At 36.9% G+C, this 24,641-nt stretch overlaps 1 protein-coding gene across 33 annotated transcripts in view; it reads left to right on the forward strand.

Annotated features, from left to right (window-relative positions):
- Positions 1-22,498, forward strand: part of adgrl2a (adhesion G protein-coupled receptor L2a) — a 113,832-nt gene extending 91,334 nt beyond the window's left edge. For 4 of the 33 annotated variants that reach the window (XM_039653557.2, XM_039653560.2, XM_039653572.2 and 1 more), the window contains 8 exons: positions 524-744; positions 2,616-2,682; positions 8,989-9,080; positions 13,087-13,255; positions 13,371-13,499; positions 15,374-15,470; positions 17,350-17,478; positions 20,232-22,498. In XM_039653557.2, the coding sequence (XP_039509491.2) occupies positions 524-744; positions 2,616-2,682; positions 8,989-9,080; positions 13,087-13,255; positions 13,371-13,499; positions 15,374-15,470; positions 17,350-17,478; positions 20,232-20,986 (1,659 nt within the window). In that variant the 3' untranslated portion in view covers positions 20,987-22,498. Of the gene's footprint in view, positions 1-523; positions 745-2,615; positions 2,683-8,988; positions 9,081-10,773; positions 10,819-11,390; positions 11,418-13,086; positions 13,256-13,370; positions 13,500-15,373; positions 15,471-16,342; positions 16,398-17,349; positions 17,479-17,869; positions 17,888-19,069; positions 19,123-20,231 lie in introns of all 33 variants that reach the window. The other 29 variants (XM_039653551.2, XM_089125262.1, XM_039653552.2 and 26 more) reach the window with 21 other exon arrangements.
- The last annotated feature ends 2,143 nt before the right edge of the window (positions 22,499-24,641 follow it).

Here is a 24,641-nt window from a genome sequence, read left to right on the forward strand (position 1 = left end):
TCCTGGAACAGAAAAGATCCCAAACTTTTGCCAAAAAGTTGGAAGCACACAATTCAGAAGCACACAAGACTGTCATTTTATGCCATAGATTTAAGATTTGTCTTCATTGGTATTAAGGGGCTCAGCCAAAGCCATTCATTAGACGGTGGTCCACATACTTTTGGCTGTGTACTTGCTGGTTACATTATGTGATATTTTTAGAGCCACTAAATCAAAACTGTCATTGAAAGTGTTATAAATATACATTGACAGTTTTTGTCTGGAATTTAGTAAAAGAAAAAAATGCATTTCACATATACTGTACAATGATTATATTTTAAATGTGTGAATTGAGATCATTTTTATAAACCCGTTGTGGGGCTTAAACTTTAAAATGTACATGTCAAAATGTAATTTAACAGTACAAAACAGAAAGCCATTGCATCAAAACATTTCATAAAAATGTTCTAAAATTTGAACAAAAATGCATTTCAGACTAGATTTTCTAGTTTATTTGTCTTTGACCCTTGTGTTTGTCCCACAGATGGCCTGCTCCATAATTGCAGGAATACTGCACTACTTCTTTCTGGCGTCTTTCGCCTGGATGTGTTTGGAGGGGGTTCAGCTCTATCTGATGCTGGTGGAGGTCTTTGAGAGCGAATATTCACGCAGGAAGTATTTCTACATGGCGGGATACCTCCTCCCCGCTGTGGTTGTGGGCGTGTCGGCTGCTGTAGACTATAGGAGCTACGGGACCAAGAAAGTGTAAGTGAACATTTTCTTTGATTTTTTTCTTTAAATGCAATGCTGTCTGCGGGAGTGTACCACAATCTAACGGTGCCATAGGTACCACACACACACACACACACACACAAAAGTCTTCAGAGGATGCCTTACACTACAAAATGCGGTTTCCAGGCAAGGCTGCATGCGTTAGTGTCTTTTGTTCAAAGAGTCTCTGGTGACCTGTTGTTTGTAAATGCTCTCTAACGGAGACGAGGGCCGCATGAGAAAGAGGCTTTTACGCAGATTAATGGCAGTGCTTCAGCCCTGCATGGGCTCTTGGGTTGCTGCTTATAACACATAAACAGGTGGAAGTGTGCTGGCCCTGGCTGCCACGTCACTGTCTTATAATTCTGAGCGCAGTGGTTTGCTTTAGGTTAGTTTATATTGGTATGGAAGTGATGCTTGCAGCATTGCATTTGTCTCAGACGTGTCTTTGGTTTCTTAGAGCGCTGTAACATCGACAATTTATATGATCAGTGTTTCCTGCTGGAAGTCGCACTCTAGAGAAACTGGATCCATTACAGGAAATTACGGTCTTTGAGCAACGTTTAATAAACTAATGCAGAATCAACCCATTTACAACATTGTAACGTAACCCACACAAGCCTGTCTCAGTAACATATATTATCCTCAGTGTGCATGTTTATTCCCACTGTTTTCAAAGGCAAGCATCTCTAATATGATAATAAAGGTGAGGTTTTGAAGTCCTAACCGTAAGGCCCGAAATATTCTCTATGCAAGAACATGAATGCGAAAACTGCTTGATGTCATGCGTTTATACATTCCAAGATGTGTCAGAATTTCTCATTATGATGCCATTATGCTTATTAAGTTTGATGTCATGCGTCACAGATTCCAGGTCCCAATGCTCTATCAGTTTTGTGACTATATATATATATATATATATATATATATATATATGAAGAGTTCAGATGCAAAGATTGAAATGTTCTTCTTTAATGATGATTTTTATCAAACTTGTATATTTAAGTTCAGTAATTTCACTTAAATAACAATTAATAGGTAATTATTATTGCCATTTAAGTGAAATCACTGAACTTAAATATACAAGCTTGATAAAAATGATCATTCTAGAAGAAAATTTCAAATGGCACTTAGAGGCTTTTGCATCTGAACTCTCTCTCTCTCTCTCTCTCTCTCTCTCTCTATATATATATATATATATATATATATATATATATACCCACTTTTCTAGTCCAGTCTGATCTAATTGGTCAGCTGGCTCAGAAAACCACTTAGGCTATAGTGTGTCAGATATGTAACGTCACTTGCCATAAACTATTATATTTATATTATCTATGGCATTGGTATTGAAAGTCCACCCATGTAAGTGTGTTTTGCTCGATATAGCGGGCCAAAGCCGCCAATACATGGGCATTATAACTGGCTAAACAGTCTTCTTCTATAGTAATTTTTCTCTATTGTCAATTCTCTCAAAAGATAATTTTGCTCAATAGTTGATCAGCCTTCCATGTCTTTACCTGGTGAATGATAAGACAGAAGAAAAAATAAATAAAATAAAAAATAAACCAATAATACATTTACATAATGCAAAATGATGAGTTGCATCTAGAAAGGATGGGCTCTTTTGACCTGACCCAATAAGCAACCACCAAGAACACCCTAGCAACCACATGGCAACATCTTGGGTTTGACCCACAACAATCCACTGGTTATGAGTTTTGCGTTAGCAAGTTTCTTTTGTTAAAAACAACATGTTTAAAATCTAGGTTTTGTCTTAAATAACAGGATTACTTGGACATGTTTTTGTTTTTGTAAACTGCTTGCTTTTGTTGCATTCCTTTACTGTGAACATGTCTTCATTGCAGATGCTGGCTCAGGATGGACAATCACTTTATCTGGAGTTTCATTGGACCCGTCACCTTCATTATAATGGTGTGTTCAGTATCTACTGACCTTTTCATGGCTTAAGATTGTATATGGCATGTGTGTGTGTGTGTGTGTGTGTGATAGACTGCTGAATGCATGTGTCAGGTGAAAGAACAAGAAAGAGAATATTTCTGTGCAGTGCAAGACTGTCTCCCAGTTTAAAGAGTAATTGACAGAATCCTCCTGTGCAAAAAAGAAAAAAAACCATAGAGCTTCCTTTGTTTCTTCAGTCTTATTCAACAGATTGCAGCCCATTGATTTCTGCTTAGATCGGTTCAGTCTCGGCAGACCCAGTCTATGCGGCCTGCAGAGAGGTTCGGAAATGCTGCTCTTCTAAGGAATCGTTTTGATACGATGCAGCTTTTTAAACGTGGCATTAAAGCACAACATTATCCTCAAATGATACTCAGCAGGGTGCTTTCAAGCTACAGGGTTGAGACTGCCACCCCTCGGGATGCATATAAAAAAAAAAAACGGCAATATCAAATAATGCAAATATAAAATCTATAGTTTTTTTCCTGACCTCAACCTTTTAAAGAGGTAGCTGATGACCCTCACTGACACTACAAAATCGACGCATCTGCAGTTTAAACGTGCTGTTATTTTCGAACTAAGAGAGAAGAGAGCCTCAGATTGGGGAGGAAGTAGGCCTGAGAGAGTCTGCATGATGGAAAGACCAGCAGGTGGCATTCACATCTGTCTGGCTGTTTGTTTGCCCTCTAATCTCTGGATGAAGAAAATATCATCTTCCTGAAAATGGAAGGACAAGTAGAGATGTTTGTGGAGGGTTGACTTTATTATATCCTTTATGGTTATATACACAGACCTGGTGATACCTTCCTGCCGGGGTGAACGGTGATGGAAGCTCTGTTTATTGGAAAGCCTTTAGGTTTTAGTTGAAAACAGATTCAAAGACACACAGACGGTTCAAACACAGGTCCGTGCCGCAATCAGATTTGAAAGGCAATTAGAGAAGTGGCCTGAAACAATTGTAGAGGAAACATCCATGTCTGCTTTTAATAGTCAAACACTATAAAATAATCTAGCAGTAATGTGAATTTTACAAACATTGATTTTTTTTCTCTCTCCATGGTGTTTAAATGGAGTTTGTTTAATGGCATCCTAACCATAGAGTAAATTTAAAAGCAGACTAGGAATAGAAAAAAATAAATTTGCAGAGCTTGATCAATGTGATCAGTGCAATTTAGTGGTCAGCCAAGGCCGCACATTTACAAAAACAATCTGACAAAATGAAATGTGATTTGCCACTTAAACAAATTGGAATAAGTACCATTTTACATTGAATAGTTAACTAAAAAAAAATTCTGGAGTGACAAATATTTAATATTTTCTCTCAATTAATATGCGGTTGCAAAAGCGTAATATTTATAAAGCATGGATACTATTTTAAAAATAATTATCAATTGCCTGTTAAGTAGTTGTAAAGGGAATTTAACATGTCTGGACATGTTCATCTGACTTTAAAGATGCTGACAGGCTGTAGAATACTACAAACAATGTATGTTTTTTGCAGCCACTCTTAGAGGAAGTCCTACAAAGATCTGCTTAGTTAGTTGCTACAGCATTGGATGAAGCGTGATGTATGTGTTTGCGGTGTTGCTGATAATCAGAATACGTGTTCCAGCCATCAGCGGCAGGGCGCTTGTGACCCTTTATGAAGCTGATTTATTGTTGCGTGCTCTGCTCGGACAGCAAGCAAGACTCGTAGTCCTCAGGCTGCTTGACAATGCTAGATAAAGCACAAAGACCAGAGTCTCTCAAGGGAACGCGGGACCAAGGTTTCCCCTGACCTTCGACCCCTGATTCTCAGCAGATTGGCTTTGTCCTTGTCAATGAGAGAGCCAGCGCGAGTCTCATTATTCAGAGTTTCACCCATTTTCGCTGTGCAGAGGGAAAGAATGGTGTGATTCTGTTCAATTAGTTGAAGCCCATTGTGGTTCTCATTATACCACATCTATTTTCAGCGTCCTCATGCCGATCCTGCAGCGATGTAGAGCTTCATGAATTTCACAGCTAATCTAGTTCCTTTTTCCACCAATAGGGTCCATGAGCTGGTGTCTAATATGGGAGCGTTGTACAATTTTCCACCACAGAAAAGGCAATTCTGAGCCAGAAATGTTGGATTTTCACATGCTTTTAAAAACTGCTGCTCTCAAACAACATGTGTGCGGTTGTATAGCTTAACCAGCAAGACTATCTTCAACCCAGGTGCATTATAAATATGTGCCTTTGACGTCATTTCTAAATACTGATATTATATTGCCTCTTACACTTTCATTGTCAAGTGAGTGAAATGTCCAATGAACGAGTGGCGGCAATAGCATGTTCAGTTTTATCCAGAAAATTCTGTCAGTATTTACGCACCCTCATGTTGTTCCAACCCCGTAAGACCTTCGTTCATTTTTCGGGACACAAATTAAGACATTTTTGATGAAATCTGAGAGCTGGATCACTCCTTGAGGGATTTAAACTTTCCGGCCTCGAAAAGTTATTAAAGACATCGTTAAAATAGTCCAAGTGACTACAGTGTCTCAATCTCAAGATTATCAAACGATGAGAACACATTTTGTGCGCAAAAAAAAAAAACCAACAAAAATAACGACTTTATTTGAATGAAGGTCTTAAGGGGTTGCAACATGGGTGAGTAAATACTGACAGAATTTTCATTTTAAGGTGAACTACTAACCCTTTAATTGTTGAACATTTCACAGCAGTTCAGAAATTAAATGTCCAGTGAGCAGTGTTGTGCCTGAATGTGTTCATGTTTTGAGTGAACGTGAACTGAACGTACTGTATTACTGCCTGATGAACGTTACCATGAACTCGTTCATTCTGGTGTCTGTGAACGCACGCTCTCTCAGTTTAACTTCGTACAATAGGGTGCTAGATTTCTATGGAGCCTTCCAGGAGAAAACCCGGCTAAAACACACATAAACAGGCCATAATATGTAGCGAAAAAAAACCAAAAAAAACAATTTGGCGACACCAGCCACCAGTGTCACACCGCAACCACCGTTGACAAAGCAACGAACGAGGAGGCGTTGTATGATCATTTAAACGGGTTTTATGACGAGGCCGGTAAGGATGGGAAAAATCTTACATTTCCGTGCAAAATTTACCCGTCGATAAAATAAATGTTGTCTCTGGTTGTATATGGGCTGTGGCAATAATTAAAAAAAAAACAATGAGGAGGCTCGCAACATATGGAAAAAAGAACTATGAACTAGTTAATTTTTTGAAGTATAAAGTATGAACTGAACTAGTTCATTTTAAAATGTGTGAACTGATCTTTAAACTAGTTCATGTATAAAGTCAACTTTCCCAACACTGCCAGTGAGAGATGTCAAAATTGCACTTAAAAAAAATATATATATATATACACCTAACATTATCTTATACCTAGCCGAACAAAGCAAAATATGAGATAAAAACACATTTGTTGAAGCAACCGTGCCATTTTTTTTTTTTTTTTTTTTAATCCTGACTCGAGTTGCACAAGACTTGTTGTGTGATGGAAACATTAAAATGTATTAGTTTACAAACCATATGCTACTGTAACAAAGTTTGTCAAATCATCATTTGAGTCTGTGAAAACCTGCTGGAAAATTCAGGCAGTTGCACTGAGAAAAGTTTGCGTATTCACCAGTCCAGATAGGAGAGCCACCACCATTTTGGTAGAAAAGTGGTTTCTCGGCTCTGGGGCACCAGGCATATGAGATCCATGAAAACCAGGACATTGAGCTAATGAGTGGTCGGGAACCATTAGTGCGTGTGAGTGACGTTAAAACACGCTTGGACTGTGACACGTTTGCATCATGCAGACAGTTCCATCTGCACCTTAAATATTTAATCTGGTTCAATCGGAGTTCAAGACGCACACACACTCACGTACGGACTCACACATACATCTAACTCCAGCATCCCAGAGTGGAGTTGAGGGTCTTCTGCTTGGCTAGCAGTGATGATTCTGGAATTGGGGGGTTCAGGAAAAGCTCTTTCCGAAATGGAGGAAGCCCATGGGACAGGCTGGAACAAGGAGCTTTAGGAGTGTAGTGGCTGCCTTGCTAGGTTACCTCTCCCTCTGGTGAGCGTCCTTACTTCCTCTCGTCTCATCAGATCACTGTCAGCGCTCTAGCGGCGTGAGAGGCCTTTTATAGCTCTGTGCTCATAAATTTGGGCGCAGGGGCCACAAAATCCAGATATAATCCCACCACCCCCTCCTCTCTCTCTATCTCTATCTCTGTCTCTCTCTCTCGCCGCGCTGTCTCTGAGAAGCCGCGGTGCTTGATTGCACGAGCAGCGCGTTATTGATCGCCATCGCTGTTTTGATGGCAGAATGATGAGCTTGTGCACCCGAACAAGGAGCCGAACTGAAGAGCTTGTTTGAGCTGGTGACACCGCCACTTATGAGAGCGGCCACAAATGATAGACTGCTACGTCCTCGTCTGTCTATGCTCCAGAAAATGGATTATACCAGAAAATGTTCCGTCACCACATAGTTGTCCCACATGGTTGTAGCTATTGGGAAGTCATTTTACACAGTACGTGACAAAGTATGACCAATGTATTACTTAAGGTTGTTACAAAGCCCTTCTCACAGTGTGTGTTTGTGTGTGTGTGTGTGTGTTTGTCTTCAGTGTCCCTGAATGTTTTAACATTCGCAGATGAGGCAGATATACAGGAGACTTTTGTTTATTTAACTAAAAGTTTGGATAGAATTTAAAGTCAGAAATTTGACACTTTGTAGATCTAGCTAAACACATACTAATTTCTCCTAAACCTTCTTTGCTGAGCAAAAATCAAAATCATTTTAAGTAGTATTCTTCATTATTTATAGTGCAAACAGGCAATTGCTAATAAACAATTATGCAGCTATCTTAAAAATGTATTAAATAAAGTGACTTTATTTGTGTAAATAAATGGAAAATGCTTAGCTTCTCATCTTTTGACATGAAACAGACGTATGGGAGATTATTTACTCGCCTAAACATTCTTGGACATTTTTGTTAATTTATCTCAAGGTGTCTTTTTTTGTTCTACACTGAGCAAAGAATGAATTCATTTTGTCTGGCTTATTTACTATTAAAAATATTCAATTAACAACTAATTTAAGACTGAATAAGACTGTGTTTATAGCAGGTAGCCTACAATTGTAAGTCTAGCAGACAATTGTCAATAAACATTTATACAACTGAAGAGTTCAGATGCAAAAGCCTCTAAATGCCATTTGAAATTTTCTTCTTTAATGATGATTTTTATCAAACTTGTATATTTAAGTTCAGTAATTTCACTTAAATAACAATTAATATACAAGCAATTAAATATACAAGCTTGATAAAAAAAATATCATTCTAGAAGAAAATTTCAAATGGCACTTAGAGGCTTTTGCATCTGAACTCTTCAACTATCCTATTTAGCAGATAAAATCATTTCAGTTTGTTTAATAGTTTTAAAAAGTGAGTTGTCCACACTTTGGACATTTCTATTCATTTATCTTATAATGTATTTTCTTGTACACTGAGCCAAGATTAAACATAATTGTTCTAGGTTATTTACTATTTGAATATAATATATTTACTAAATAATATATTTACTTTAATAGCCTAATATACATAGACATAATATGTGGAATGCATGTGGTCGACAACCACAGAAAAAAAAAATAAACGTAAACCAAATGTCCAGAACAGAAATATAATCAATTCACAAAACAACCGGTCAAACTAAAAAACATGCATGTCTCTGGATGCTGCGTGCAATAAAACAGTTATACTCTCGCAACAGTGATAGTTGTGTATTTTACATGTATTTGCAGTGCTGAATGATTCCCTGCTAAGCTTCCACTGTGTAACACAGTAAACATGCATTTGAGGGAGGTTTTCCCTCTGATGTTTTGCCACAAATGCGGTCCGTAGATGTTTGTATACGTAATAACCCAGAATATTCCTTAAAGTTATATTTTTTTCCCCCTGAGGAAATCTCAAATATCCGTTTCTCCATGTGTGGTCTCTGAGGTTCTTTGAACTGTTTGTGTTTTCATTCTGCAGTTAAACGGTTTTATTGCGTTTTTGTATTCTAGTATTGATATATAGTGACACTGCATTTGGCGCCAGTCATCTTGGCTTTGTCTCGCAATATGCCAGATGGTTATTCTATTAGGCACTGGCTGAAGGGATGCTTAGATGGCTGTTTTCAATTAATGTTCCCAATAAAACTACACTTATCTAATCTTTTATGTTTAGTTTTTTGTTTATTAACAAATGTGTTTTTTTTTTTTTTTTTTTTGCACAGCTCAATCTCATCTTCCTTCTCATCACGATGTACAAAATGATGAAACACTCCACATCGCTGAAACCTGATTCCAGCCGGCTGGAGAACATCAAGTAAGTCTCATTGTTTTCCCCACGAAATTTCAGCTCATGTGGAGTCAAAGTGTGCCGCCACACACTAAGAAGTAGCACCACTGCTAATATAATATTCAGAATGGGAACAGACATTGTTCCTTGCTCACATCGAATGTAGCGTCTACAACACTGTCGTTTTTGCTTGGATGAATTTAAGTGCATCGACTAAAGGGATTCAGATGGACTCTAGACAGATGTTATTCTCTTCAGGTGCACAGCGTCTATTAATGTGAGCGATGGCCAGAGAGGCACGTAATGATTGAGACAGGCTCAGTGCTGTTCCTCCTTTACAGTGACCACAAAACTCTTTTTGGAACAACTCCCTGTATTCAGTGCCTGCTTGTGGAGTGAATTCAGATGTGTGTGTGTGTGTGTGTGTAAAGACAGTGAAAGCACTTCCATCTGTTTCCTGTTGCCAAGAGGGAGATGTCTTTCTGTAGCGGAAAAGAACAGAAAAAGTGTGCTGGTTGACCACACAACTCTTTTGGTTCTTTTTGCTGGCATGGCAATGCATGTCTTACTGGTTCTATTTGATAATGTATGACATATTTTTATTGTTTTGAAATTGTGATTCAGACATTTTAGTATTTTCTCAATGTGTTTCCAATGATTATGGCACTTTCCATGAAAAAGCTTGTAATACAATTAGATGTTAAAATATTTTAAAATGTTAATTGTCTTTATCCTCTTTTATGGTTGAACATTTGCTAGTTTTTTTTTTTTTAAGTAATATTTAGCTGTACTTATATAATTAATATTTACCACACAATTTACAAAAATGTTACATTGTTTAAGGTCCGGCAAGAAGTAACATAATCTGGGCCGGTTTTACTGAATGGAGGCAAGATCAATTTGTTACCCTTAAATTTGTGTATTGATCAAGCTCAACTATTCAATCTTGTTAATAAAAGATCAAATATAATTGGTATTTGGTAACACTTTACAAATAAGGTCTCATTTGATAACATTATTAATACATAAAATAACAAATTAACAATATAGTATATTTTAAGGCATTTATTAATTATTGTATTAATTGTATTAGCAAAAAAATAGAATTGTTCATTGTTACTAATTTTCAAGAAATACAACTTTTAAAAATATATTAGTGAATGTTGAAAATAACATCTAACAATAACAACTGATGTATTGTTCATTAATATAGTTAAACAATATTAAGAAATTTAACCTTATATTGTTAAGGATTTTAACTGTTTAAAACCAAGACCAAAACCAAGCCACGTCCCGAATTTTGGTAACATTTTTTTTTTTTACAACCCTTGGACCCTGTTCATGGAACTAGCCTTTATATGTTTTGGATTTGATTTATGCCATTTACTTCATTTAATGTGATCTTTCAAACTTAACACACAGCCATTGGGGCAATATGCATATATTATTAGATTTAACAATGATGTAAACATGACATTAGACAAATATATTGCTCACAGGCATTGTGTCAGCCATATGCTGTCTAAATTTCCCTCCACCCATCACCACAGGGCGAGACGAAACAAGCCGCTAAACTCTGGGCTCATTGCAGCATGTTGCATGTTCAGCAAGCTAATCTGCAGCATTTTGTTTCATTTCTCTGTTTCCCATTTCCCCCTTTTTTTTTCTCTGTCCTGTTTTCTCTTTCTCTGTTCTCTATCTGTTCTCTTACCCTAACCAGTAATTATCGCGTCTGTGATGGCTATTATAATTCTGATTTGCCTGGGTAAGATTCACAGCACACCGTAACTTATGTCGCTCATAAAACATTACTGCCATATTAAATAGTGTAAAAAGCAGAGTACTGGCACATTTGGCCTGAGAGAACAATCTATAGTCCCTTTACAATCCGAGACAGGGCAATGCAGCATCCGTAAATTAAACATACTTGGGTGTCTGTGAAGAAAAAAAAAAGAAAGAACGTTGTGGCGGTAAAGTTTTATGAAAATTCTTGTCATGTAATCATCAAGTGTGTTAAAGACAACATGAAATCAAAAACTGATTTTTTTTTTTTCAATTATTATTATTATTATTATTATTATGGAAGTTAAGAAACATTGTGATGCAGTTTCATGTTGTCTTTCGGAATTTCTAACCTGGGCAGGTACATTTATTCAGATCATTTTGTTTTGTACACAGCTGAGAACATAATATAACACTTTTTTTAATCTTTTTTTTCCAACCTCATTTGCATTTTGCATTTTAACTTCAGAATTCTTACATTTGGACTTTTATGGTAATCCAACTGATTTGCCTGATCTAATGTTGTCTCTCTCCTCTGCTGGCCATGCTCTCTAGCTATGAAGATAATAAACCATTTATCAAGTAAGAGTGTTAGCTAGACATCTATGCCACAGCTTCATGGTTGCTCCCCTTGTCATTTTCTTGTCTGTTTGCTGGGCTCTTCCAGAAGCGTCGTCTCTCTCTCTGTGCTTCTCATGCGCGCTTATCTGTTTGTCTGTCTTTCTGTGGCTTAACTTTCTTCATTTTTATTCCGCCTGGACCGTCTTAAATTGATGTACATCTTAATTTGATACCCCCATATGCTCAAAATCTTAATTCCCAAAACATTATTTACCCTCCTGTTACTCACCCTTCATGTTATCCCCTCATCATACCCTCCAACTCTTAGACCTCTTCACACCGACTCATACACTTCATATTGCCAACCTGATATATTCCTATTCGTATAACCCTTATATGCCAAACCACTCATGCCACTCATTATCCATCCATCCATCCATATTCCAAATTGTATTTAATGACAAGTATTGCATATTAAACTGCTGATTTTGACATATATTTTACATTTAGATGACATACTGTCATCTAGCACTCACTTAAAGTTGATCTTTAATAACACTAATCAGTTAATAACACTATAGCTTTTGGCAAAATGTATATGCATCATTTATATTTCTACTAATGCACTATAATATTGTTACTTCAAAATTTGCTTTTGCATTTAAAGCTTTTAAAATAATATATTATATTTAATAGTATTATTTTATAAATTCTCTCTAGTGTGTCCTTTTTTCTTTCTTCATTTTTAGACAATCGTATTTTAGGCTACATGTTATTTTAAGGTCTATTTGTTATAGTTTAATCAAATATTTATAAAGTAATATTAATTAACAACTTGTACTTACTATAGGGTAAGGGTAGGATTCGAATTTGGTTGAGGGTTAGTTTTTATGTAATTATGCATAAGTTACTGTTATTACTATGGTATGTGCATGTACCATATGTAACAAGACACTGTAAAATAAAGTGTTACCGTATTTTATTATTTATCAGTTTGCCGGCCATACCATAAGAATAACTATTGGTTTATCCGTATTGGACACAATTTTATAATCAAAGCATCTCTAGCTCTATCCATTACACTCCTCATTTATAGATCTCAATGCGCTTATCCCGACGTACCCTCAAAAAAAAAAAAAAAAATCATTATACCCCAAAGCCCTCCTATTCCTCATCACTTAAAATCTTCATATTTTGTTTTCTCGTTTCATCTCTCATTTCTCCTCTGATGAAAGCAAGCTCTATCTCTTTGGTTCTTTAGCCAGCCGAGACCTGTTGTCAGCACCTCCTCCACTAAAATGGACCAATCAGAGATGATTACTGCTCTTTCTCTTTCCCCTCCGTCTGAATGCAGCCCAGTATCATGCGTCTTTACCCAGTAGTGTGGCATGCAAAAAATATCTCCACACTCCACTGCCTCAATACTGATTAAACCTTCTTTATGATAATCCCCCTTTCATATGGGATTGATTAACCTCTCAATGATATGTTCCACTGCATTTCCCATCTACTTGTGCCTAAGATGTCAGTCCAAATGATTTTCAGGACCTGTGTTTGATTTGTACTATTTTGCTAATGTTGTAGAATGCAATGCTGTAATGATTTTTTGCTCCCTGCTGGATGGAAATGTCCCTCTCTCATGCCTCATTGTTTCTCTCTCTTTTTTTTTTTTTTTTTTTTGCTCTTCAAGGTCGTGGGTCATGGGCGGCTTTGCTCTGCTGTGTCTCTTGGGCCTGACCTGGTCATTTGGTTTGTTCTTCATCAGCGAGTCATCCGTTGTCTTAGCGTACCTCTTCACCATCTTCAACACTTTACAGGGCATGTTTATCTTCACCTTCCACTGCCTGCTTCAGAAGAAAGTAAGCGTTCCCTGATACACGTTGTTCCACCAGAGCCGTGGCAGCAGATGGTTTTAACGAGAAGTGCATGTTGAAAGTTCACTTGAAAAAAAGAAACGTTCCTTTTAAACTGCAGGTTCGGAGAGAGTACAGCAAGTGCCTCCGACACACGTACTGCTGTAGCGGGATCACGACAGAGAGCTCGCACAGCTCCACAAAGACCTCAACAACGCGGACAAGCGCTCGCTATTCCTCTGGTACCCAGGTACAAACACTACTGACCCAATTTCCATTGTTTTCAGCGGCTTTTAATGTGACGCTCAGTTATAAGACACATTTCCTATTGGAATGAATTGAAACTCTCTGAGTGCTTCAGCAGTACTACAGCACAGATCTTTTAAGTATGCATTTTTTTCTTCTTGTTTTGCAGAGATATTTGAGAGATTTTATATCAAAGTCTTTATGATGGATTGTATCATATAGTGAATCATACCGATAATATTTGTGTGCAGTGTTTAGATAGGGTTCTGGTATAGACTAATATTTACTTTCTAAGCTGCATTATTATGTGCTAGCATCTTATTAACATTTATGTTTAAAATACTCCCTTTTTAGTCTGAAACTATGTACTTTTTGGAAACATATGCTTGTCTACATTTTTAAATAATATAGTCTTTAACTTTTCACATTATTACAAAATACTGTGTCCACAAAGTCGCCATCCAACAAAAAAAACTTTTTTTGATATCAAACAATAACAGATAGATAGATAGATAGATAGATAGATAGATAGATAGATAGATAGATAGATAGATAGATAGATAGATAGATAGATAGATTATTTATTTATTTTTTTATTTACTGTTTATTTGAATAGGGACAGATACAAAAAAAAAACATAGATTATTACATAAAGAACAATCCGATGCCTGTATAATAGTGTTTATAGCCAAGGCTAATTCGCAACACCTGTCCCTAGAAGGGCTTTTAACAATCAAGAAAAACAAAGGAATAAAAAAAAATGAAAAAAATGACAGTGAATAAAATAAAATGTCAAGAAACCAGTTAACACCAATACAAATGAGCAAATAAACACATTTACTCAAACTCACACAGATGCCCAACTCACATACACAACAATATACAATTTTATATATATATATATATATATACTGTATATATATATATATATATATATATATATATATATATATATATATATACTGCTGCTGTATGAACCAGGCTTTTGTTAGTTTTTTGATGGTGGACAGTTGCAGATTCCAGTTTCAGAAGTCTTTATATTTGTTGGAAGACGGTCACACAGATTGGCTCCTTTCACAGAAAAAAAAAAAAAAATTGGGCAAAAGAAGTTTTAAAAAATGGAACTTTACAGTCTCCATGTGTAGCAGCTCTTGTTGATCTGGAGGGTTCGAGCCTGTTCACAAATTTACAGAGTGGCTCAGGTGCAAGTCCAGTTAAACATTTACTAAACACATTAATATGTCTGAAAATAATAAATGTGACAAAATTAAAAATTTTATATTTACTTAAAATATAGCAGTGATGGGCTTTTCATCTAAAATATTTAGGGCACGGTTATAAAGCCTCTCTACCGGCTTTAGGGTAGTTTGGCTGGTCTGCGACCAAACGGTGGTGCGGTGCGACAGGTGGGACAGAATCATTGTGTTCAGAAATACATGAGCACATTCCAATGTTAGACAGCTCCTGATCATTCTGAAACAGTTCATACTGGCCTTCATTTTTCTTGAGATGTTTTTGATATGACTTTTAAAATTTAGCTGAGAATCTAAAATCACTCTTAAATATTTTTCTTGTTCCACCTGGTCGATTAGTTCGCCATTCATTTTAATGTTAAAGTCATTTATTGTCCGAGCTCTTATCGAAAAACACATAGACTTAGTTTTCCACAGGTTAAGTGTTAAACATGATTTGTTTAACCAATTAGACACTTTCTCAAGACTTTTGGTCAGTGTACTGTCGGTAACAGCAGGGCTTTTGCCAGATAGATTTTTATAGATGAGAAACAAGAAGAAAAAAAAAAAAAACATGATGTCACATGCAATTTTTCCCTCCCAAAGATAATGATCAATGTTTCACGGCTGTTTGTTCATCCAACAGAGTCGAATCAGAAGAATGTGGAATGACACAGTAAGAAAACAGTCTGAATCGTCTTTCATCTCAGGAGACATCAACAGCACATCAACCCTCAACCAAGGTCAGTCATCCAAACTCATTTCATCTCTGTTTCATGGAAACTTAACTAACAGACTGAGACTAAACCAATCAGTCATTCATGTTTAATTAAATTTATTTGACCATATTTAATAATATTTAATTTTACAACCAATTTAATCAAATTGCTTAGCATCCAAAATTTTGGAAGTGCTGCACTAATGAACTCGCCATTTTCAATTTGAATAAAATATCGAATGCTTTTAGTGAATTTGTATTTGATATATTTTATCTCTTTCCAACTCTAACATTTTATTTTAAATATGATTGATATTTATGTTAAACAAGATGTTAATTTAAATAAGCTTGAGAAGAGCATGATGATAATTACACATGCTCGAGTATCTATTTTAAACCACTCATATGTGATTTTAGTTAAAGTCAACATGAAACAGTGTCCGCAACCCTTTTACTAATGTGATGTGACATATTTGTCCGATAGCGAATTAATTGGATGGTGAAAATGGGTCTCTGAATGACAGGTGGTGGGAAGGGAGGGAGTGAAAAATAAGTGGGATTGGTGTCGTCAGGTATAAAGGAAAGTCGTTTCAGAAGCAATGCAAGTTATTACATTTTGATGAAAGCTTATGATGCCAAACATTTCCTTTTTTCTTTTACATGGGCCAATGAATCGTTTACAAAACCTTTAGGAACTGATGTATTGAGAATGTAAATATCGTCAACTTTGATTTCATGTTGACTTTAACAGAAAATGAAACAACTAATGCTCATTTTAAGAAACAGAAAGTCCTTTTTGGGCCTGTTTTACACAGCTATAGTAGAAAATGTGCCCTCGGTCAGCTATTTCAAGGATTTAGGAAAAAAAAAAAAAAAAACCTTTCATTTATTATTTAGCCAGGGCTGAAATGCATGTGATGAGAAGATGATGTTCAACTCTAGCTGACCTGCGGTAAGGTTGTATTATTCAGAGCCGTTTGCTTTGGCTTGCTCTAAAACACTCCGCATGCTTTTAATGCACGCGTTCAAGCACAAAACACAAAGGTGGAGAAAAAAAAAAAAACAGCTATTTGTCTTTCTGTGCTTCAGTGTCTCTCTTCAGAAACAAACACAACAATGACAGTTTTACTTGCAATATTCATATCACACAAAAAAAATGAATATTTATTTTGATAAGTTATAATAGTAATAATGTTTAGCATAGAATATCTTGAATTAGTAAGAAGTTCTGCCCAGTATAGTAGTTATTTCGAAAACATTTTTACCTTTTTTTAAACATTAACAAATAGTCATCCATCCATTTTCAGAACTGCTTGATTGTATGTAGGATGATGAAGCCTATCATTAACAAATGTTGTTAATATTTACAATCAGTGATGTGCATTTCTCAAAATTAGTTTTATAACACTTTACAATAAGGTTCAAACATTAATTAACTACCTCAACATGAACTAAGAATGAACAATACTTCTACAGCATTTATTAATCTTAGTTAATAATAATCTCAACATTCACTAATACATCATTAAAATCACAAGCTCGTATTTGTTAACATTAGTTAATATGCTGTGAACTAATATGAATAAACAATGAACAGCTGTATTTTTATTAACTAATATTAACAAAGATTAAGTAATATAATAACAAATGTATTGCTCATTGTTAGTACATATTAGTTAATGCATTAACTAATGTTAACTAATTAACCTTTTTTGTAAAATGACACCATTTGTTACCATTTTATATTAGTAAATTAGCAAATAATAAATTAGTAAATAAAATAAACATGCTTCCAGATAAAACACATCCATTTATTTCATCAATACTTTTATCTTTAGGACAAATTAAATAGACGTCTTAGAGGTCATAATCTTATGTGTCCTCTTCTGTTTTTGTCGCTTTAGGAATGACGGGCAATTATCTTCTTACTAACCCTCTTCTGAGACCACAAGGCACTAATAACCCCTACAACACCTTACTGGCTGAAACTATCGTATGTAACACACCAACGGTGCCAGTCTTTCACTCTCCAGGTGTGACTACTAATACACTGCTCTTTTTTTGCCCTTTTGTTCATGTGGTACTATGTAGCACTATGAGTATTATCAGAGATAGTATCAGACCCTCTGTGATGAGAAAACATTTCAATATATCAGACCATTTAATATTTACACACAAATACCAAAGATGTACCTTCTTGCAAACAGTTCCTCTTCTACAGGAATTGATCCATTGCTCAGAGATTAAAATTGTAGTTCGCACTTTGTGTTTTTACAGCACAGAGTAAAGCAATTTTTCCCTCACTACGAGACAATTGTGATACACACAAGATTATTTCATTTAATTATTTTTTTTTTTCGAGTGACATGACACTGTTAACTGTTTGTGTCTTGTTTTCTCTTTCCCTTTCCTGCACACACTCAGTGACCTACAGAGAGACAAGTATGCAATACGTTTTAAATTTGCCCATCAAATGTAATTGTTTTACCATGATTTTATCAACTCTTGCACACTCAGTGGCCATTAACAGATCATCCGCATATTGTCAGCACATGTTTTAGAAATCATTAAAATGAGGAAATGTTGCTCTCAATGAAACAATTTCATCATCTCTGCATTAACAACTTTGGGATGCTGACACCATGCATGTACATTGCACACACAATTAATATATTTTTTATTTTTTTCAAAGTTTAAATGTACACATCATTCTGAATGGAGATTTTACTGAAAGCAGTCGCCTTCTCTCTTTGTTAAATACGGTCTCGTTGGACATTAGGTTGGATTTATTAGAAGAAAAAAATCTGGCTACAGATGTTGAGGCCAGTCTGTATAATGTGCAGTTAATGGCTTTCTCTGGGTCAAAAGCAGCGAACACAAATTTGAAAGTTCTGATGTGATTTTGTCAAAGGTTTAAAAGACACAGGAGAATCGCTGTCATTTGGGAATAAGATCGCATGGATTTGAATCGAGATTGTGATCATTTAAACCATTAATCATGCAGCTCTAATTCAAATTCATTTCGTATTTTATTTACTTAATTTGTTAGCTAAAGTGTCCAAATAGTGTCCTTTTGGGGGCCACTGTGTATTCTCTGTTATCCTCCACATCTCTCTGCCTGTTTACGAGTTTGGTGAAAAATTCTGTCAGAGAAAAACCCTCATGTTACTTTAGCCCTTCTGTCTCAATATCCAGCAGAAATCTCTTTTAAACTCCCTTTCCTCAAATTACTGTCCCTCTTCTCTTCCCATCTGCCATCCGCTTCCTTTGTCTTGTCATTTCTGTGGAGAGGTTCTGAGAATGGCTGTGTCCAAACCGCCCACCGGTGGGCTCTGATAAGATTCAGTTAAAGATTGTCGTAGCTCTTGCAGACGGCCACCCATTTACCAGTGCTCAAATGAGCTCAAATTACCACATAAACTCCAGTCCAGCAAACAAACCCAACTGTGACATTTAACAGAGGGAAAAGGCCTTAATTGTGATGTTAATTTAATTTGCTAAACCCTTCGCTTGCGCTAACGTTGCAGTTTTTTTTTGTTTTTTGTTTTTTTCTGTTAGTGATAACTCATCATGTTTTACAATAAATCATTTTCCTTTTTGTTTTGTGTTCTTTTTGTTCATCAGCAGCGCTCAGGTCTGCTGGCCTGAACAGACAGACTTGATGTGAGTTGTTCAGAGTGAGTTTTCTCTCTCCTGTCTGTTGGATGCTTTCGCTTTCATTCACTCTCTGTCGTGTGAAAAAATGGCTGTTTGTGTTTTGTTTTTGTTTTTTGGGGGGGGCTTTTTTCCGTTATACTTTCAAACTCTTCACCCCACCGCTTTAACCGTTTCAATACAAGCTGATGTTGATGAATTCTGTGACTGTCATTGCTCTTTCATCTGTGAATATACATCTGTCATTCTTGTCTGTGATGTTTGAAGCCTACTGACTGATGTTAATGTTGTTTAGGATGTAGTTAAAACAAAAATGTTTCGAAATTGGTCATTGTAAAAAAATAAATAAATAAATAAATAAATGTTTATTGAGGAAAAATTCAGAAATTCAAATTGGGAGGAATTCACAAAGAATTAAGTTGTCCCTCTGCCTGTCCATTCAGTACAGAAATTATGAAAATCAGGTATTGTGGGTCAGGCAAAACTAGATGAAGTGGATCTGGTATAGATTGCTGGGGTTGTAGAACTGCTGCTCCACAACTTTTATCCAAGCACTTAAAAATACCAGAACTAAACGCATTTAGCAGCTAGTTAAACTAGATTCTGAGTCATTCGCATAGATGTGCTACACTTATTCTGTATTTTTGTCTTGTTTTTCAGTACAAATATATAAACATTCTCAAATCAAGATACATTTACTTGAAAGGCAAAATGACATGATATATAATCTTGTTTTCTGAAAAACTATCAAGATTAAGTGAGTTTATGCTTAAAACAAGAAAAAAATCTTCTAACATAACACAGTCTCATCCCAAAAAGTCATATAACTGACGTCTTGGGACGTCTTTTGACCATACGTCAATTTCCGCCTTTTTAGGGCCCCCTTAAACGTCGGTAGATGGCGATCCCGGGCCGTCATACAACTGACGCTTTACCTTTAACGTCAGTTAGGTGACGGGTTAGGTTTAGGGTTAGGTTTAGGTCTGGGGTAGAGTTAGGATCTAATTTTGGATCTAAATTTAGGATCTAAATTTGACTCAAATGCAGGTCCTAAACAGCTTTAAACATTTAGATTTAGTTTGTTTCGATTATTGCGAGACCTAATGTTTTTCTTCCTCTTGTGTTGCTGCAGGACACTCGGTGACCAGCGGCAGAGATACGAACACGTTCGGTACTCTACCACTCAACGGCAACTTTAATAACAGCTACTCTCTTCATAACTACACGGATGGCGTGCAGGTGGTGGATTGCGGGCTCAGTCTCAATGACACGGCCTTCGAGAAGATGATCATCTCAGAGCTTGTTCACAACAACCTCAGGGCTGCCGAGTCCCATATCGGCACCAAAAAGGGGGCGGGGATCATCAGAGAACCTGTGTTTCCCGAGACATCGTCCCTGGTGCAGGTGGGTGGGGACAGCGAGATGGACGGTCTGGGACTGCACCACACGCATCCCCGCACGCTCGGTGCCCCTCTTATCCCCCAGCGAACTCACTCGCTCCTGTACCACACGCAGGAGAGAGCGAGGGCCGACATGGAAGCTTCTCAACCACACAGCTTCATCGACCAGCTCCCTCCTCCGGCCGAAACCGCCTTGCCCTCCCCCAACAGAGACTCGGTGTACACCAGCATGCCAAACCTTAGAGACTCGCCGTTCTCAGAGAGCAGCCTAGACATTTGCCAGGACCTCTCGCCATCCAAACACAGTCCGAACGAAGACGTTTACTATAAAAGCATGCCCAACCTGGGGTCAGGCCAACAGCTGCACGCGTATTATCAGATGAGCAGAGACAGTACCGAGGGCCTCATCATCCCCGTCTCTAAAGACGCTTGTGTCCCCGAGGGGGACGTACGAGAGGGACAAATGCAGCTGGTCACAAGCCTTTAAAACAAACTGTAAGCACCGCCCACCATGTACACAGCCCCGTCCATCCACCCATGGCAGAGTGGTCTTCCTTTTTTTAGCCTCCCACATAACTGCACACATAATGGAGAAGTGCCGCTGCTGTCCAACGAGTTACAGGCCGGCCCAGACGGAATCTGCAGACGACTTGTCACATTTTCTGTGCTGATTCGTGGCAGAAATTTGCAGCGAGAGATGCACACAAATCTTATGCCTTGTTTTCAGTAAAAAATATTGAAATATCTTTAAAACAGGATCAATTTACTTGAGCAGCAAACATTGGGATTCATTGAGAATTTTGTTTTGAAACAATATTTATTGAATATTTGTTAGTGCTTAAAAGAAGAAATACAAATCTTCATTTGAGACATTCTCTCGAATATGTTTTTACTGGAAACAAGACAAAAAACATTAATACGGAAATATTTTTTTGCAATTATTACCCTATTATTTGAAGCAGAATGTAATCAAAATAGCCACAATTATTTAATAAACATACATACAAGGGTCACGTGATGTGTACAGTAGAACTTTGTGAATGAGGGTTTTATGCGAAAATCTGCGGGTTCTTGGGTTGCAGATTCCATGTGGGCCTGGTAATAAGAATACAGTTTCACATAAAAAAAAAGAAAATGAAGCCAAAAAAAAAAAAAAAAATCTTTCTTGTTCCAGTGCATACGTTTCTCAAAGGATGTACATATATGTTCACACATTTCTCTTTTGAATGCAGTTCTGAATTTTCTTTATTATTATATACAAAAATGGAATTCCCAGGACCTTAAGACATGCAGAGATTGTCCTGATTGAACTAAAGGAGTTCTAATCGCCCTTTACAATCATCAACAAAATCCAATATGACCACTAGAAAACAAACCCTAGGCCTTATATTTTCGCAATCATACTCGGAACTGTCAAGGGTAATGCTATAAAATAGAACAATATATTTTGTTGTATTGATTGTGTAAAATAAATTGCTATAAAAAAAAAAATAGCAACCCTAAGTATAAAGCAAATGAAGAGATTTTGAAAATGAGATGACTATGTAAAAATTTCAGAAGGTTGTTTATGATGTTGCAGTTGGTGGATGACCTCGTGTACGCTGCAAAAGACTTTGAGATCCCTCTATCCTGTTCATGAAAATGGGTTTACCACTTTAGATCAATTCGATTCTAATGTTCTCGTGCCTTGCACAAATTTATTTTGTACAAATCTGTGCAATGCATGAAAAATGTAGTGACTAAAGGTCGCAGCTGAGCTTGGAGAAAAACCTTCTTCTTTAAGGACTATTACTGCAGCTGGGGTTGGATATTTATTTATTAAATTATTCTTTAAAAATGATACTTTTGTGAATATTTTAAAGCACTGGTCGGCATAGTTCATCTGCATAAACATAATTAAGAAACCCATCTCTGATAAACATGTTAAAGAGCCCATCTCTACAAAGGATGTAAAGTTCTACACTTGTTTAACAATAAATAAATGTGAATTTTTGTCTAACTGAATGTTTTAACTGTTTTTTTTTTTTTTTTTTACACACCAGTGATTAAAAATATCAGTGTGTATTTACTTGTTTGTGTAAATATGGAAACAGAAATATTTCCACTCCATTTTAAAACTGAGAAAGGATTTCATTGCTCTTTTATCTCAGTGTTTTGGCATGTTTATACTATAGAAGCTGGTGATGCACATCAAAGTGAAAAGCACTGTAAGCTTATACATAAACTGCAATATGAGCCCTCATAAACAGCCTGAGAACAGTTTGCTGCATTATACCTAGAGGGTAGTGCACTGAGGAACAACAGGTTCATTTACTGGAGAAAACTAGTTTAAAAACTTTAGAACCTGTCCCTCTCAGGTCCTCTCGTAGCCTACTACACCTGCTGACGTAACCTCTAAATTTTCTTAAATTTACTGACTAAATTTTGTGTGATAATGTTACTTTTTCGGAGTAACACAGATCAAATAGAGATGGTAAAAGCATGACTGACGGCTAGTTCCTTCATTACAGCTAAAACAAATCTGCATTGCATTATGGGAAACAATGTTGCACACTGTCGTCTGTTGTATATTGCTTGGTTTGACAAATGTTGTAGATCAAAGTTAGGTAGAATTAATGTAGGGAAATAAAAAGTAAAGTAGACATGTCTAGATTTAAAGGTTGTAACAGTGCACAAAAATCATGGTATACATACCTCGGGCAGGTTCTGTATGTCACAGTTCAGTATGTTTTGGTACGGTAGTGGTGGGGACGTCTCAGGTTACTGTAATCATGGTTCTCTCAGAAGCTGTGAGCCTGTGGGGCTGTTACAGTACATATGGACATTATCACAAGTGGTTATAAGAATTACACAAATCAACACAATATAACACTCCATGTCATCATGAAAAAGTAAAGGTTCCTTAAAGAGACTCAAGGATGATATATGTTTTTGAAGTCTATGTGTTCAAAGGCTTTGACATTTTCTTAAAGGACGAGAAAATTGACTTTTTATCAGATTGTCAGTGAATCATTGGTGTAGCCAGTATTGGGCCAGGGCGGCACTGGCCCGCCCACGTTACTCACTGGCCCGCCCAGGCAAGTTTGATAAAAAAATACATTTTAGTTTATTTTTATTATTCAAATGTATTTAAGAAAATATATTAATATATACCTGATTTATTGTTGACTGCTGTGTGTGTTTAATTCGTTTCCCAAATACAACTGAACTGTCGAAGCAAGTTATAGAAAGCCTCCCTCCGGAACGTTATTGGTTGCTATGGTTGCTGAGGGTTCCGACAGGAAAACTCTCACTGGCACCGGCGCCACAATAATGGCTAAACAACTTTCTTTAATGTGCTATTTGTAAAAAGTGAGAGTTGAGGAAGAAGACACGCCACGGCCTTCATCTACCGAGTCCACACAGCCCAGTTCTTCAGACGCATTAACCCACAAGAAGGTTAGTCAGGTGCTGGCGGCGGCCGCTTCTCTCTCCCTCTCTCGCGGGTTTACCCGCTGATCTAACTGCGATATTATTATTATTATTTTAGCTTATTTTACTTTTGGGTGAACTGTCTTTACACTGCTGATTAGCCTGAATAAAATAGACAGGTTATTGTCTACTGGTTTATCCAGCCTTTATAGAGCTCTGTTGGTTGAACATGATGATTTGCCGAATACAAATATACTGGTTTTGCAGTTTGTCTATTAATTTTTCTACTTTCTAAGGTTAATTATTATTGAAGTCATTTTTTTTTTCTATGAAAAACGTCTCTGGTTACGTATGTAACCTTAGTTCCCTGAAGGGAACGAGACGCTGCGTGTAAACGCCGTGGGAACGCCTCTGCGTGACGAGTCATGAAGCACGTATGAAATCTGTCCAATGGCGAGACGGAACGTCATAGGCGGGGTGACGTATCGACCAGGAAACTATAAAGCATCCCCGAAACACAAGCGCAACAGCTTCTGATAGGCTGAAGCAAGCGCTCACGGGCATGCTGGGAGTATGGCATAGACACGCAGCGTCTCGTTCCCTTCAGGGAACTAAGGTTACATACGTAACCAGAGACGTTCCCATTCAGGGAACTTCGAGCTGCGTGTAAACGCCGTGGGAACGCTAATACCAACGCCGCCATGCGAGCAGGTGTCCGTTGTATGAATATC

This window comes from Pimephales promelas, chromosome 21 (assembly GCF_988280905.1).
Source record: "Pimephales promelas chromosome 21, fPimPro1.hap1.1, whole genome shotgun sequence".
NCBI classification, from domain to species: domain Eukaryota; kingdom Metazoa; phylum Chordata; class Actinopteri; order Cypriniformes; family Leuciscidae; genus Pimephales; species Pimephales promelas.